The sequence below is a fragment of the Vanellus vanellus genome (assembly GCF_965231255.1).
Source record: "Vanellus vanellus genome assembly, chromosome: 4".
NCBI classification, from domain to species: domain Eukaryota; kingdom Metazoa; phylum Chordata; class Aves; order Charadriiformes; family Charadriidae; genus Vanellus; species Vanellus vanellus.
This window is the reverse complement of record NC_138909.1, coordinates 79,429,933-79,445,098: the sequence shown is the minus strand read 5'-3', so window position 1 is coordinate 79,445,098 and position 15,166 is coordinate 79,429,933. Positions and strand designations below refer to the sequence as shown.

Sequence of the window (15,166 nt, the reverse complement as noted above, 5' to 3'; positions counted from 1 at the left end):
TCACCAATACCTGCTAACACACTCAGCTGCTTTGTCATTTAACTTTAACTACTGTTCAATCTTCCCATTAAAATGTATTTTCTGAAGAGGCAATGAAAAGTAATGCTGTTACACCTATCTTGCTCTGATCAGACAGCTGATGTTAATTAGTACAATATGGATCAATGATGCATTAAGCACTTTAGTGAAGTCTCATACTACCAAACAATGATTTAAATAACAGAACCCAGCAGTGATGAGCAGTTTCACTTGAAGAGGTAAAGGCAGCGAACTAAGACTGCTGTCAAGAGTCTCAAGCAAATAAGCATTTGTCACTGGTTTTATGGTCAGTAAAGAAACACTGTTGTACCATCTTCCAATGGAAAGCCCCCCACACCTGCTGAAGTCTATACTAACTAGTGGGGCCCTCCACAGCTGGAAAGGTTTCGCTGCTAGTTTATTCCAGCCACCAAACTGTGCTCCTCTCCAAGACTATTCCATCCACTGTCTAAGCAGCTGCTGTCAGGATTGGGCAAGCTCACCAAGAGAGGCAAGATTTAACATCTGGATCCTTACTCTACACATATTCCATGAAGAGATATTTTTAGCAGTTATCACATTGCCAGAGCATATTTTGTTTCCCCTTTGTGTACTTCTGATAGCAGACCATTACTTGCTATAGTAACAAGTGTCAGTAAGCTTACTGTATACCATACTGGGAAGAAGATTAGGAAACAAACGGTACTAACTAAATTTTTTTGAATGGAGGGGTCAGCTAATGCTTCATTCTTCAATTTCAGTATCATGACATTTCAAAGAAAATGCCCAATTTGAGGCTATGACTGGAGTTTGCTTTGCTAAACTTCATGAAAGTCTACCTACTGTAAATTTCAAGCTACTCTGCCATGTTTGTTTACATCAGTTTGTAGTCACATCTACTCTTAAGCACATCATGTTAGTTGCATTTGATACAGGACAACCACATGCAGTCCAAACGTGCTACAAAGGCAGACTTCGGTTGCAAGTATATATTAAAAAAATATCTATAGTGGTAGTTTCTGGCTATGAAGCGTAATGCAAGAAACTGTCAACCTTACAGTTCTACATTTTATAAGTATCTCCCTTGAAGATCACAACTTTTCAAAGCTGTCTCTTTCCTTCAAAACGAGGAAATACCTTGTCTACCCTGAAGAAATACACAGGCACTCCCAAAAGAATGAAACAAGTGGTAAAATCTGACTCTGTAGTGAGCAAGGGAATTGATATGACCGCTGCTCAGGAAACCTCAGCCATGTAATCAGTTGTCTATATTTGCTTCTAAGCAATAGTTCCTCCCAGTCAGGCTTTCCATATTTGACTTCACTATTAAAAAAAATTACCACCTAACAGCCAGCAACTCCACCTGCCTCTAAAAAGCATGAAGACAAAAGCTAAGCTAGCATGTCCAGAGTTTAGCAGGTGGTTGCTTTAATTTCAGCTTACTCTATGGCTGGGATCTCTTGGCAGGAGTAATGCATCTGCCCACAGATCATTCGAGGACAGTTAGTACCCTCTTCATGCTTGTAACCCAATATAAAGTCTCGTCTGTCAGCTATTATAAACTAAATATTATAAGAGAAAATTATTAGCCTAATCAGTGTACACCAGCATACATACTCTGACCCTAAGATCCAATTTAATAGGCCATCTCCTAAACATGTAGCCAGGAATTGAAAACTGCACTGCGTAAATTCTAACATTCACAAGTCTTCTCCCATCAGTCAGATCAGAAGGTCATTTTTTTTTTTTTCAGCACAAAGCCTTCTTCTCCTGTGCTAGTTACTACCACTATGATCTCAACCCTCAAACTCATTTTCAAATACAAAAAGCTAGAAAAAGTGAGTTCAAGCCATATTTCAGAAAAAACAAACATGCCCTGAAATGTGTTCCCCCACACTGCAAGTTTAGGAACACTTATGTAGATCAGTGTTTGGTCTCTCTCAAAGGACAGCATCCATCAAGTGACACTTACCTCTACTTCCACAGACTGCATTGCTAAATCACATGGTGGTTTTAGTGCTTTCGGTCTTGTTGCATACCAGTAGGTTGTGAGAGCTGCAAAAGCACCGAAGCCCATCAGTGTATTTGTCGGAAGGGTGCGCACATACTGTCTGACATCCCCAAGTTCTGGCATTCGCAGGTATCTAAACAACTCATGTGCTTGCATTTCAGTTCAGTGCGGTCGTCCTGATGCTGGAATCTGTTGATATAAAAGAAAGTTATGCACAAGGATTTGAAATCCCCTTTCGTTTCACTGTTGTTATAGGAGAGAGATGTATGCTTTGTCCTGCTAGCTTCCCACTATCAAAATAATTTGATCCACCACCAGGCAGACAATACCTTTAGACTTCTGTGCTGCAATTAAGTAAGCAAGCAGTTACTGGTTCATCCTCTAGAAAAACAGGTGGGGCTGACAGGAGGAAATTTCTGCAAGGTTTTAATATCACTTCCAACAGACCATGCATTTTAACAAGTCTTTTCCTTTTTCCCCCGCACCCTCCTCCCAAGGACAGCATTTCCCAAATACTCAATATTTACTTGTAGAGTAGCTGTACTGTAAGACTATCCAAACAGTAAGTGTCAAACAGGGAAGTCAAGGAGAGGGAGGGCAGAAGTATAAGATGTTAACTTGCCTGCAATAACCTAACAGAGAGCATCCTAATCCTATAGTATCATAGCAGGAGCAGGATTTTTCCCATCTCTTAAGTCCACCAAGTAAATTCACTCTCTCTTTTCTACTCTCCCTTCAATTGTGCACAGAAAGCTCACTACAGCAAGCTGCCTTCACAGCTGATATCCTCCCATAGCTCCTCTATGCTAGCAAGTTTCCTATTTCTCCCAGCACCATGCCAGCAATTTATGTCTGGTCACGAGGCAGATTAAAGCAGCATCTAAGGAGGCCCAGGGCAGCAGCACACAGCAATATAATCAAGTACAGGAAGCACATTTGATTTGTCACGTTCACACAGAAGGAAGAGCTGAAAGAGGCTGTTCCCCCACATGGATATTCCACAGCAAGAACCAGCCATGGAAAAAAAGGGATTGAAGTCAGCTCAGCTGGTGCTCTCCTCTACAGCCAAGGTCTCCTGGGACGTTAGTCACATGCCAAACCCACCAGCTCCTGCCCAGTAGGTGAGAGGTAAGGAGCAGGCAGCCATCCTGCCCGAGGCCAATGGCAACCCACACCCAGTCACCCCACTGCCTGCTGAAGGGCTCCTGCCTGCCTGGCTGGCAGCAGCCCTCACCACCGCCTGTCACCCGTTCAGACTCCTGCCACTCAGGGACAGCTGGCAATGGCCACTGTCGGGCTGGGGGGAAGCAATGCTTTCCTGCTTGCTTGAAGAGCCGAGATGTATTTACTCAGATAATTTAGGTCCAGCCATTTCCTATGGACAATAGAACTAAAACAAAGGACCCAGAGAATGTCAAAATGTGTGTTTGACTAACTAGAACATACTGTGTAACAATACACTGCTGCAGGACAGCAGCGTAGGAGACACTGAAATCCAAACAGGCAGAATTATATGCTTATTAGTTTTAAAACCAACCATACCAGGCTAAGAGTCAATATTTCTCCAGGAAAATCTCTAGTTTACAGTCTGCCCTTGGAATCTTTGCTGCTGCAATCAATTATTCAACTAGGCACCAGAGGAGTTGCCCAGTTCACAAAGTGTCTAACTGGTATTTGGATAATGATTTGCTAGAAACAGCAAAAAAAAGCCATGAAAATAGCTCAAAGGGTCCATGGTTTCACAACATTAGCAGGAGGACAGACTGAAGTAAGGTCAGTCTGGGGGGCAGCATCAGGATGGAATCAAGTTCCATCTCTGGAAGGGTCCCAGACCCATGGAGTGCTCCCCAGCCTGCAGGCACTGTCTGTCCTCCCTTCTTTTTATTGCTTTTGTGGCATAGCCACAGGGCACAGGACTCCAGGCCACTACAGAAATGCCTTTTTGTTATCCACACTGTGACACACAGCAGACTATACTCAAAATCCACAACACATCAAGCTGTAGCAATGTAAGGAAGAGAAGAACCGAATATATTAACAAGGAGTCTCTCCAGCTTCCCTTGGCATTAAAATAAATAATAAAAAAATCAATTATTGACTTAATATAGTTAGGATTACCATGCTGTTGCTTTTTATGCATCAAAGCATGTTCATTAGCATTAAAGGCATCAAAACTACCTCTTAAGTTTTAATATACACAGATGAACAGCAAGAATAAAAAGTCATTCCAACAAGGAAATCTTGGCTTACAAGTCAATTTTAGGTATATTATAGACACCATGTTATGAAACTAGAAAAAGGGGGCTATAATGTATGTAAGGGCTAAGAGCAATCTCAGCTCTTTCCTCTTCAAGCCCTACAATAAGTACCTTTGACTTTTAAAACAACAGATACTTGCTTTCCTCTCTGCATTAGTCATGATGTGTCCTGCACACACACTGTATGATTTAGGAATGCAGTGTAATTAGAGAGTTACTCTTTCAAAAGGCAGTGGTGCCATTACAGCTAACAAGAACTGAAGTAAACACGATCATTTCATTCTCAAGTCCCATTGCAGTCAAGGAGCTGCTATGATTTCAGCCTAGGTAAAGGGGGGGGGGGAAACATGCACACCACTACTTTTCATTTCCTTGACCTGTTGTTTGTAGAGAAGCTTGGACCATAAAACCTTTCTTGAACAGTTATACTGCAAGTTATCACTTATGTAATGATACATTTTATTGCTTAGGTTTATACTGAGGGATGACTTTTTTTTTTTTATTACACCTTCTGCCTCATCAGCACAAAAAAAAACAAGGCCAGGAAAGAGTTTTCCACAAGACTAAGCAATTCCTAGCTTTAACACTATTTGCTAAGTCATATCAACTCTTGTTTTCTGTATTTAAGACAAAGCCAGATGCAACAGGGAGAATAAATTCACATTCTTAACACGTGCATCCAAATATGCCCCATCAAGAAAGGGGGATTCAATGCCTCCCAGCCTTCTTTGATCCATCTCAGTATTCACTTGGCTCATGCTCCAATCACATCAGACATCCAGGGTCTTTACTGTGACCCAGGAGAGCAGTTTAGACCCTTTAGATTGAGATACAAAGATCCTCTCAGTGAAGCTAGGATTTGGCTTTTGGTCCTTTTCCCTCAAGGAAGGGCCCAGCTAAGACTGCTCGCTCAAGACAAGCAAAAAAGCCACAGTCTCTTCACAAACTCAGGTCCTGCAATTGCTTCTCATCCAGACATGTTCTGGACTACAAGGAACAGACTCAAACTCAGCCCCAGCATAAGACAGGACATAGCAAATGACTGGAAGTCACAGCTAGAGACCCAAAGGAAGACCCTGGATAGGAGAAGTACCAGTCTGTAAGACTCAGGTTGCTACATGTAGAAAAAACAACTTGGAGCAGAATGGATTTGAGGTCAAAAGCACTTTTTCCTCAATGCAACCAATACACCTCGGTTCATTTGCAAGTTTGGAAACAATGACAGATATGGGAAAGTGGTTTTAATGACAGGGCAAAACTGCTTCAGCGATAACTACCTATCCTGGCCACCTCCACAGAAACAGCAATTCCCAAAATCCAGCTCATGAAAGCATCCCTCTGAACTCATGGTATCAATTCAGTTAAGGAGTTCTGTACGGCTCAGACAAAGCCAGCTCTCTCTGCCTGCATGCACCCCACAGCACCCAAGACTCATTCTTTACAGCAGAGCCAGTATCTCAAGGCAACGACCCAAGTTGGCAGGACTCCGCCGTTCTTTGCTGCTCCTACTCTCAGCGTACAATGGGCTATTTACAGCGGGCAGCAGCCTGCCTATTGTCTATCCATAGCCAGACATCGTTCGAGTGCAACGGAAGAGAACAGGAGAGCAGCCGTCAGCTTCTGTATGGCAAAGAAAACAACCCCAAGAACCAATGGCCTCTCTTCCTCTGTATCCTAATATTTAGATGAACAGCATACTAGCACTGCAGTGGCCTGCCATAAAGGCAAGTCCATTACATGGTGTAAAAGAAGGGGCTGTGTTATTTCTACAGCCTCTTGTAGGCTGGAGAAAGCTACAAGCCAAGTTGCCCATCTCTTATTGTGAAGAACATGGCACTATGATACACTGGAACAGGGGATCAGCCACCCATATACCTTTGAGTTATCCTGCCAGCTACTTGCCATTGCGGTTTGTTGTTTTCTTACTGTTACAGGTTACACTGCACAGCCCCCATGGATCTCTGTTTCATTTAAGTCTTTCTCCACACATCTCTCGAAAGAGCAAGTGTGGAATCACATTCACACTCTTCATTGAGTATAAAAAAAAAGAGTGCAACAAATAGCTTTGGCTATTAACAAGATAAATCCTTTTGTCTGAATAAAATACATAATCCTAATCTCAGATTGCATTTACAATCATCTTAAATTTGAGTCAGTCCAACCTGTCCCAGATACATGCTCCCACAACCTTCTTCGTGCTGGCCTGGCACCCATCTGGTTGTGCAGTCACACGAGGGAGGTGATCTGGCAAACACCATTTTCCTGGGTTAGTTCTGATGCTAGTTCTCAGCTAGATCAACTCTTGTCTGGATGACCAGATAGCCATTAGCACCCAGAAGGAAAAAAGACCACACAGCTGGGGAAAGGGATGGACTGTTGCAATACTACACCTTAAGCATGCAACTCCAAATGCTGTATGCGAGTCCTCACAGATTTTCTCCCCCAGCCCTGCAGCCAAGGCAGTAACTTGCCTGCCACCTGTGAGAGCCAAACTGTAACCAGCAAGGAACCACAACTACCTTAAGACACAGCAAAGGAAGCACAGGTAGAATGAGAATCTACCTATGAAGGAGAATCCTCAGTTTAAGCCTTGTATAATGTGAATACAACGGCAAGACGACTCCTGTGGTGCAGCCTGTCATGTTACCTATGACGTGAGTCTCTCCTTAGCCACAAAGGACTTTCCCAAACAAACCAAGTACTGTTGAACTGTCTGATCCACTACTCTGCTGCCACCGCCCTCCTCCTCCTCCAGTTCCACCCTCACCCCGCCCCCCAATTAAAAAAAAAAAAATCTCCTCTTACCCAGAATAACCTAGATCACCTAGCCAGGCTTCAGAGCTATAAACCCTCCTTTTAAAGCAGTAACTGACAGATTCACTTTCCTGGGACAGTAAAGAGGGAGGAACTAAAAAGCTGTTAGTGAGGAACCCATCCCATGTACAGACAGGAACCAGCAGGTCCTTAATATTTCCCCCACACACCTCCAAAGCCCCCTTCAGCCCTGCAGTCTGACTCTGAGCAACCACAGGGCATCATGCAGCAGTTCGGGTTGCCTCTGTTGGTTCAGTTTCTGTTCCCGCATTTGGGACACAGCAGGACCAGAGGGAAGCAGCCTGTAAGCTGGATTTAGCCCCATCATTTGGGCCACAGTGATCTACTTCATAAACTGCAACAGAAATTAAGACTCTTGCAACCTTTAAGGAGCACTACGTCTGACACTGATGCGTCAGGGCTCTGCCCCCATGTACAAGGAAAGTCACAGCCCTGTCCTCAGACATTTGGCTGCAATCCTCCTGCAATCAAATGGAACAACACCTGGATTCTTGCCTCTTAATGATGTCCAATAAGTAATCTGAGTGCACACCAATGAGGTCACTGGAGTTTATTCAAGTTCAGGAGCTGAACCACATGACAAGAACCTGCTCAATGCCTTTTGTGCAATTATTGTCCTGCAGCAGCACTTGGCAATCCTGTATATTAAGGAAAACCAACAATTCCCACCAAAACCTTTGTGACAGTGATCAATTTATGTTTCCTTTGATCCATGCCTATACACACACCACGTCACTGAACACAGTCTTATCAGTTTCTCATCTTCAAAGACCACAGAAGATGCTTACAAATACCTACTTTGCAGCCTGAATTACTATCCATTAGAATTTTATCCCTACAACTCTGATTTGCAAGTACATCATGGCACTACTCTGTTAATTTAACCTCAATCCAAATACAGTTTAGATGATAATCACCCCACAGAAGCAAATTGCTACAAAACAGCAGCTTTCTTGTGGCTTTACCAGCTTGAGCAGATCATACCAACTTATTCTTTCCACTCCTTCCAGAAAAAGGCTACTATTCAGAAAGCCCAGTATGCGACATCAAGTTAACACATCCTTCAAGTGCTTACCTGAGACTCTGCAAGAATGAGTTTCTTACTCATTTCTGTCACCTGAAGTCTAGCAGAAGGCAACCCGGGTCAGGCACACTAAGCCACATTACACCACACTAGATAGTGCTTACATTCAGAAGGATGTTTTAAAAAACAAAAACTAACCCTTAACACTGTGAGGCTGAACAAATCAGTAAGTACTTATGAGAAGCAACTGGTTCACTGAGTGACCTCCCAACACCAGCATCAACAAAGAGTATGACAAACCAAGCAACCTCTTGACCTCAGGTATTAAAGTAACCCTGTATTTCCTCTGAGTCAGCAACAGTAAGCATTTTCTTCTAGCTTTCCTAGGAAGCTAATCCATCCTCACCAAGTTATTGGTGCATCCCAACTGTAGAGGCCAAGTTTTAGAAACAAGGCACACGCAGTATCAAACTAAAAAGCTTAGGAGTGCTGTGTTTAAGAAGAATAATTCATACAAAAAGCCACAAGTTCTTTTTCTGCAAATGAGACATCATACAGTTCTGCTATAATCCTTAAACTGTCCAACTACAAAAATCGTTTTTCCTCTAAATCTCTATAAAACTATGCAAGCTGTTTTCAGTCAGTTTTGGACAAGCTACCACTACGACCAAGATTTAAATCCTAACCAAAAAGGACTATTTTACGATCATATTTTACTCTCTGTAGATTAATATCTCCCAACATGAAAGGCAGCAAGAGACAGCAGAAGCCTTGTGCTATCGAGTGTCCTTGTTTCAAGAGTCAGGCGGGATCTGCAGAAACGCAAGCCCCCCCAACTGCAGCCAGGGTTCAGCCTACTGCCTGTAAAGGTCAGCGCTGTACAGCAGTGCTTCCTTGAGCCACACAGCATTGTGAACTCCCACGCAAAAAAACACGTACCAATGAACAAACTGTCTCCCCTATTTGTGAAGGACTTCTGGGGAGTTACCACTAGTTATATTTAACATACTAAAATATTTAACTAGTAATTTAGCACAGCAGGGAAGTAGGATATGGCTTGCAGTCTATTCATCAGACTACCAGAAGCCCAATTTATCAAGCAATGTATCCCCTTAGGCCCGAATCTCTCTCTCCCTCTCTGCTGCACACTAGAAAAATTGTGTGCCATTAGCCTTTTTGAGTCTACTCATTTCAATTAACTATATTAAAGATTTAGAAAACCAAAACAAAACCCCACTAATCTCTTCTATTGCTCAAATTATACAAAGTGTTGTTTTCTTGGAGGGGAAAGCAAGAGAGAAGAAACTATTTACTCTTCCTTACTGGAGATCAACACACCCAGGCCAGAGAAGGTATAACCCACCGCTCTCAGAAAAATTCCATGCAGTATTCATTTTTAGTGGAGCGATAAGGTAGGACAGTCAGCTACAGGGACTTTACTCACAAAACAGTAGAGTCACTTACCGAGATAAATATTTCAAAGTTGTCTTTCCTTCCATTTTGAAGTACTGGTTTTGTTTTTCCATCGACACCAACCTTGTACTTGCCCTTGAAGCAAAATGCTACTTGGGGGTTTACTTCTTAAGTACTGAAGACTTAATTCCAATCTCATGTTGGCTGATTTGTAGTTGTAAAACAGCATCTACCAAATTTAGAAGCTGCCTTTTAAATTCATTATGATCATACTGTCCTCAGAATAGGCTAAGACCTTGCATCATATACACTACACACAACAGCTACTTGTAATTACAAGCTTTAGATTTTCCCCATCAGCCATCCTCAGATATTTTCATATTCCAACACAAGCAAGCTACATATCCTTGGATTTTAAAGAATCAGGCAGTAACAGTATGGTTCCACAAGGAACTTTGTATCCCAATTTCGGCATTATTAATACTGCTATCATTGCAATAGGAAAAGAAAGGTACTTTTCAGAAAACTCAATGCTTTCTTACACTCAATTTCTTGATCCAAGAAATCTGATCCAAATCTCTTGAGCTGAGAAATCTCAGCTTGTGAGTCTGAGAGTGCATTGCAAGCAGAGAGGTGAATACAAACACTCCCGAGCAGGCTCAGAAGACTGCACGGTTCCCTGTAAAGCAACGTGGATGAAAACAATCTGCTAACACCACACAGAACAGCTCTGTGGCCCAGGTATAGAACCGTAGTGTTTCAAGAGCAAATTAGATGTCACTCTTTCCTATCACAGGACCTGACCACCACATCTCAGACTCTAACCCGAGCTAGGGATATGCTAAGACAGATTACTTGGTCCAAGAGGGTGACTGTAATACCCCAGACGGCTCACAGACGTGCCCTTTAGAAATTCAGAAGGCCTCAAGTGTTGCCATTCCTGTTCCACAGGAACGAGAAATGTATGCATCCTAGAACAAAAGCACCGTGCAGCCAGGCTGAATCCCTGCGCTGTGGCACTGCAAGTCCTACCTAACAGCAGAGAGGAGGCCTGCAAAGTCAAAGCCGCTCAACCTTCCATTTTAGGCCGGCTCGCCTCACGCTACATTTCCATACGCGCTCCCAAACTGCTTAAAAAGAAAAGCAACACAAAAAAAAAACCCCAAACAAACAAAAAAAAGACCCAAGCTGCTTCAAGTACACGCTGCATTCACGCCCGTCAGAACGACCTACTCAAAGACAAGGTCCAGCAACCAAACGTGGAACCCCCTCAGCTTAAGAGGCAGCACCGAGCGGCCGGGCAGAGCCGCGGGCTGCCCCGGGAGCGGGGGCCGGCCGGGGCCGACCACCCGAGCTGCGTACCGCTGGCCGTGCCGGGGGCCGGGACAGCGCTGGAGCCCGAACAATGCCCCTGCCAGCCGGAGCTGCCGCAGCGCCGGCGGATGGGATGGAAGGGAGGGCGGGCCGGGGAAAAGGCCGGAACCCCTGAGGGGACCGGCGGCGGGACCGTCCCGCCGGCACCCGCCACCCCTCACCGCCCGGCCCCGCAGGTGACAGCGGCCGCGCAGGCCGCCCCCGCCCCGCGGCGAAGGGCAGGCCCCGGCCGAGCCAGCCCGCCTCGGCGGCGGCCGGCGCCTCCCTGACAGCTCCCTGCCCCCAGCGCAGCCGGGCCCGCCGCCTCGTCCCTCACCCCCGGGCGGTGGCAGCAGCACCCCCCAAACCCCGCTCACCTCCCGGCGGCGGCAACAACAACCACGGCTGTGCTAGTGCGCGGCTCTCCCGGCGCCGCCCTATTTAAGCCGAGCACGGCGGGAGCGGCGTGTGCGTCTGCCGAGTCCGCCTCCTCCGCCCGCCCTCCCGCCCGCCGGGCGCTAGGGCCCGGCCCGCCCCGGCCGCCGCGCCTCCCTCCCCGCCTCCCTCCCCGCCCCCGCCCCCGGACCACGGCCCGGCCGGTCCCCTCAGGGCCGGTCCCCTCAGGGTCGGTCCCCTCATAGGCGCTCGCCTCAGGGCCTCCCGCCTCACGGCTTCCCGCCTCACGGGCGCCCGCCTCACGGCCTCCCGCCGTTGCTCGCCCCTGCTACACGTCGTTTGTGAGGGGACCAAGGGGTTTGAGGTGCCTCCCGGGAAGGCAAAGGCGCTTGGGGCCAGGTCGGTGACTTCTGGCAGTGCCCGGAGCTGGTTTTGGCACCGCCGTGCGCTTCATCAGTCCCTTCGACTGGTAAATCATCAACCCACGCCACAAAAGTCGCGCTGTGTTGGGCACTGGGCATGGCCATAGTTGTCTCCTGTGCTTCGTGGGTGTTATTTGGGTTATTTTAAGTGTGGGTATGAGTTAAGACTATACACGTTCATATATATATATATTATAAATTATTGGAGGTACTTCCGGTTTACATAATGGCAACCACTGTTTTCTTGTTGCTTCCATTTATAGTGGATTATACCAGGCATAGGACTACCTGCAAAATAAAGAGTTTTTACCAAATGAACGAGCCCATCTTCACCTTTTAGCACCAAGGAGGAGCGCACTGGTCAAGCTGCTGGTGGTCCCCACTCGGCTGCACTTGGGTCCAGTTGTGGAGGGGCCCAGAAATGCAGAATAATCCCTTTCTCAGGAGAGGGAATGGAAGCACGTAGTCCAGGGGTGCGTCTGACTGACTGCAGCTGCCAATGGAGGCCACAGTACTGCTAAAACCAGTTGGAATAAAGCCCCAAAGCACAGGCAGCATGGACATCAGCAGCTCTGCTGGGTGGTTCCTCTTGCACTACACTTCACGCTGGTGTAGACACACCAGCTGGTGTAGACACACCAGGGCTCTGCCAGGTGATTTTTGCGTTATGTCCAGGGTTTTGGATGAAGGAGTCAAGTGATGTTGAAATACACCATCTCAGGCACCGGTGACTTCATGTTTTGTCCTGAATACATCTACCTTCCATCTGCCAACCACCAAAACTCATGATGATTTTATCTGCTATGGTAATTAATCCTTCATTATCACATCTTTCTCCATAAAGGCCCTAAACAACGTGTTAGCCCTCTCTCAGAGAAGCTTCAGTGAACTGATTTTCTCTTCTCTCATTGGAAAGAAGGTTTCTGAAAAGTCTCTCTCTCTCTCGTACATACCTTTTCATGAATCCTGCCATCAACATGAAATTGCAAAAGTCCCAGCTAAGCAATATTTAAATAGGTATCTCACTAATGCCAGGTATCACCTCTCCACTCCTACTTGATGCTCACAAGATTATACATCTGTATACAGACTACATTACTCTGTGAAATTGGCTTTTTTCCAGCTGATCGGAGAAGAGAGGGACCCAGTCTCAACCAAACTACTTAGAAAAACACGTGCAGAAAACAGAGAAGTAGGAGCCCATAAACAAAATCTACAATGACAATATTGGACTGTCGTTCACATGGGAACTAAGGAACCTGGCTCCTGGGGATCAGTGTGAACTAGGACACTTTAACAACTACATTTGCATTTTAAATTGTATTTGAGATGTCACCAATTCTTTTTATCAATGTACAGGGCATACAGGCTCTAAACCTATTTCACTAGGGAAATCTGCTGTCATTAAGTTAATCAGATAAGCCAAATGAGTAAATAAAGTGATCCAAAAGGAGATTCTGCCTTTCTTGTTTAAAGGGAATTCGCTGTGTTCCAGTCTGTGCCCATTGCTTCTTGTCCTTTCACTGGGCACCGTTCAGAAGAGTCTGCCTCTGTCTCCTCCCCTCCCCAAAATAGGTATTTATACACACCACAAGATCCCCCCCACCATCAAGCTTTCCCTTCTTGAGGCTGAACAATCCCAGCTTGCTCAGCCTCTCCTCGTGTGACAAAAGCTCCAGGCCCTTTACCACATTCATGGCCCTTCACTGGACACTCTCCAGTATGTCTGTGTCTTTCTTGTACTGTGGAGCCCAGACTGGACACAGCTCTCCAGGTGTGGCCTCACCGGTGCTGATTAGAGGGGAAGGATCATCTCTGCTTGGCTGCCTGTGCATGGGGATGGACCATGGCTGAGCTTGGAGAAGGTGATCCTTGGAAAATCAACCAGCTTTCTCAGACCCCTCTTCTCCCCAGGACCATTTAGTTAACAGGGCAATTATCCTGTAAACAGATTCCCCAAACCAGAGGATTTCCATTTCAGCAATGTATGGATATTATAGAATTTTCAGCAACAGCATTTGCTTTTCCCAATAATGTTGATATTGAAATACTGTTCTTATATACATGTATTGGTTATCATTGACAAAGCATCTGCCAGAAAAAAAAAAATATCTCTTAACTGTGTTCTTTTTATTTTGATTTACAGGGCACTCACATCTCTCTACTGAATCGGGTTATCCCAAGGGTACCATTTGAGAGCCATCCCAAGCATATCATTTTTATACAAAACAGACTGCCTAGCTTTCCACCATACTGTATCTGCATCTGCTAACGCTTGCGTGGAATCTCAAGAGAAGAAAAACAAAGAAATGTTATGTAAATAAGCACTTCAAAATGTCTAGCATATATTGCAATTAAAAAACATGAGCTACTGAGTCCATGGAGCAGGCGTAGTTAGTTACTTACGTTTTGTCAACCCTCTTCCTTGTGGGAAATGGAATAGTGTCCGTTTTGCATTTGTAACTGTTTCATACACTTGAGAAAGGGAATGTAATTCCAAATAGGAAATGCCAGGAAGGGGGAGTGGGGTCACCCCATAGTGGGGAGAGAGCAAGGAGCCACGGGCGACTCTGGCAGAGGCAGTGCTGTCCCCTGAGGAGCAGTCCCAGGTCACATGTGTAGATGACACCGACCGGTCCTGCCAACAGCTCTCGGCAAATTGAGATAACGAGCTGGGGCTGGGGTCCGCACGAGATCCAGTGGGGAGCAGCAGGAACCAGCGCCAGGATTGAAGACAAGGCTGGGACACATGTTTAGGACTGATGCAGGAGATGGGGCTGGAGACAAGCTACCAGCAATGTCCCTCCAGGCTCCATCCAGGAAAAACAAATCAGGAAGATGGGAGAGCAAGAAACAGGGCTGGGAATGGCATGGCCCAGGCCTGATCTTTAGTGGAGCCCCTGGACCACTGCGCAGGGACATGGGTGGGGGTCCCAGGTGAGGCTGCTCAAGGCCATTAAGGTCTACAGGTGTCCCCAGGGCCCTGGCAGTGACACCAGTGCGCCCCACTCTCACAAAAATATATGGCATGTTTCTGGCTGCATGTCACCTGGGACATTCCTGCCACACATTGAAAGACAGTGGTGACATGGAGACCTAAGTTTCTTTGGGGTTATATGGTAACTAGAGGTGGGATGAAAAGGTACTGTGTGAGGAAGGGACTAGAATAAGATGTTGTAGGCTTGCAACAGATGACTGGTTTGTTTAGGACAACTGAATCTGGGTCGGGGCAATCCTGAGCACAAATACAGGCTCAGCGGAGAATGGATTGAGAGCAGCCCTGAGGAGAAGGACCTCGCGTGCTGATTGACGAGAAGCTCAGCATGAGCCAGCAGTGTGCTATAGCAGCCCAGAAGGCCAACCGTATCCTGGGCTGCATCAGCAGAAGTGTGGCCAGCAGGTCAAAGGAGGTGATTCTGCCCCTCTACTCCACTCT

General features: G+C 45.9%; 1 protein-coding gene across 1 annotated transcript in view; it reads right to left on the bottom strand.

Moving 5' to 3' along the window:
- ACSL1 (acyl-CoA synthetase long chain family member 1) overlaps window positions 1-11,314 on the bottom strand; it is a 42,541-nt gene extending 31,227 nt beyond the window's left edge. The window contains exons 1-2 of the mRNA XM_082482394.1: window positions 11,290-11,314; window positions 1,991-2,218 (exon numbers count right to left, since the gene is read on the bottom strand). Of these exons, the coding sequence (XP_082338520.1) occupies window positions 1,991-2,185 (195 nt within the window). The 5' untranslated portion in view covers window positions 2,186-2,218; window positions 11,290-11,314. The remainder of the gene's footprint in view (window positions 1-1,990; window positions 2,219-11,289) is intronic.
- Window positions 11,315-15,166: the final 3,852 nt, after the last annotated feature.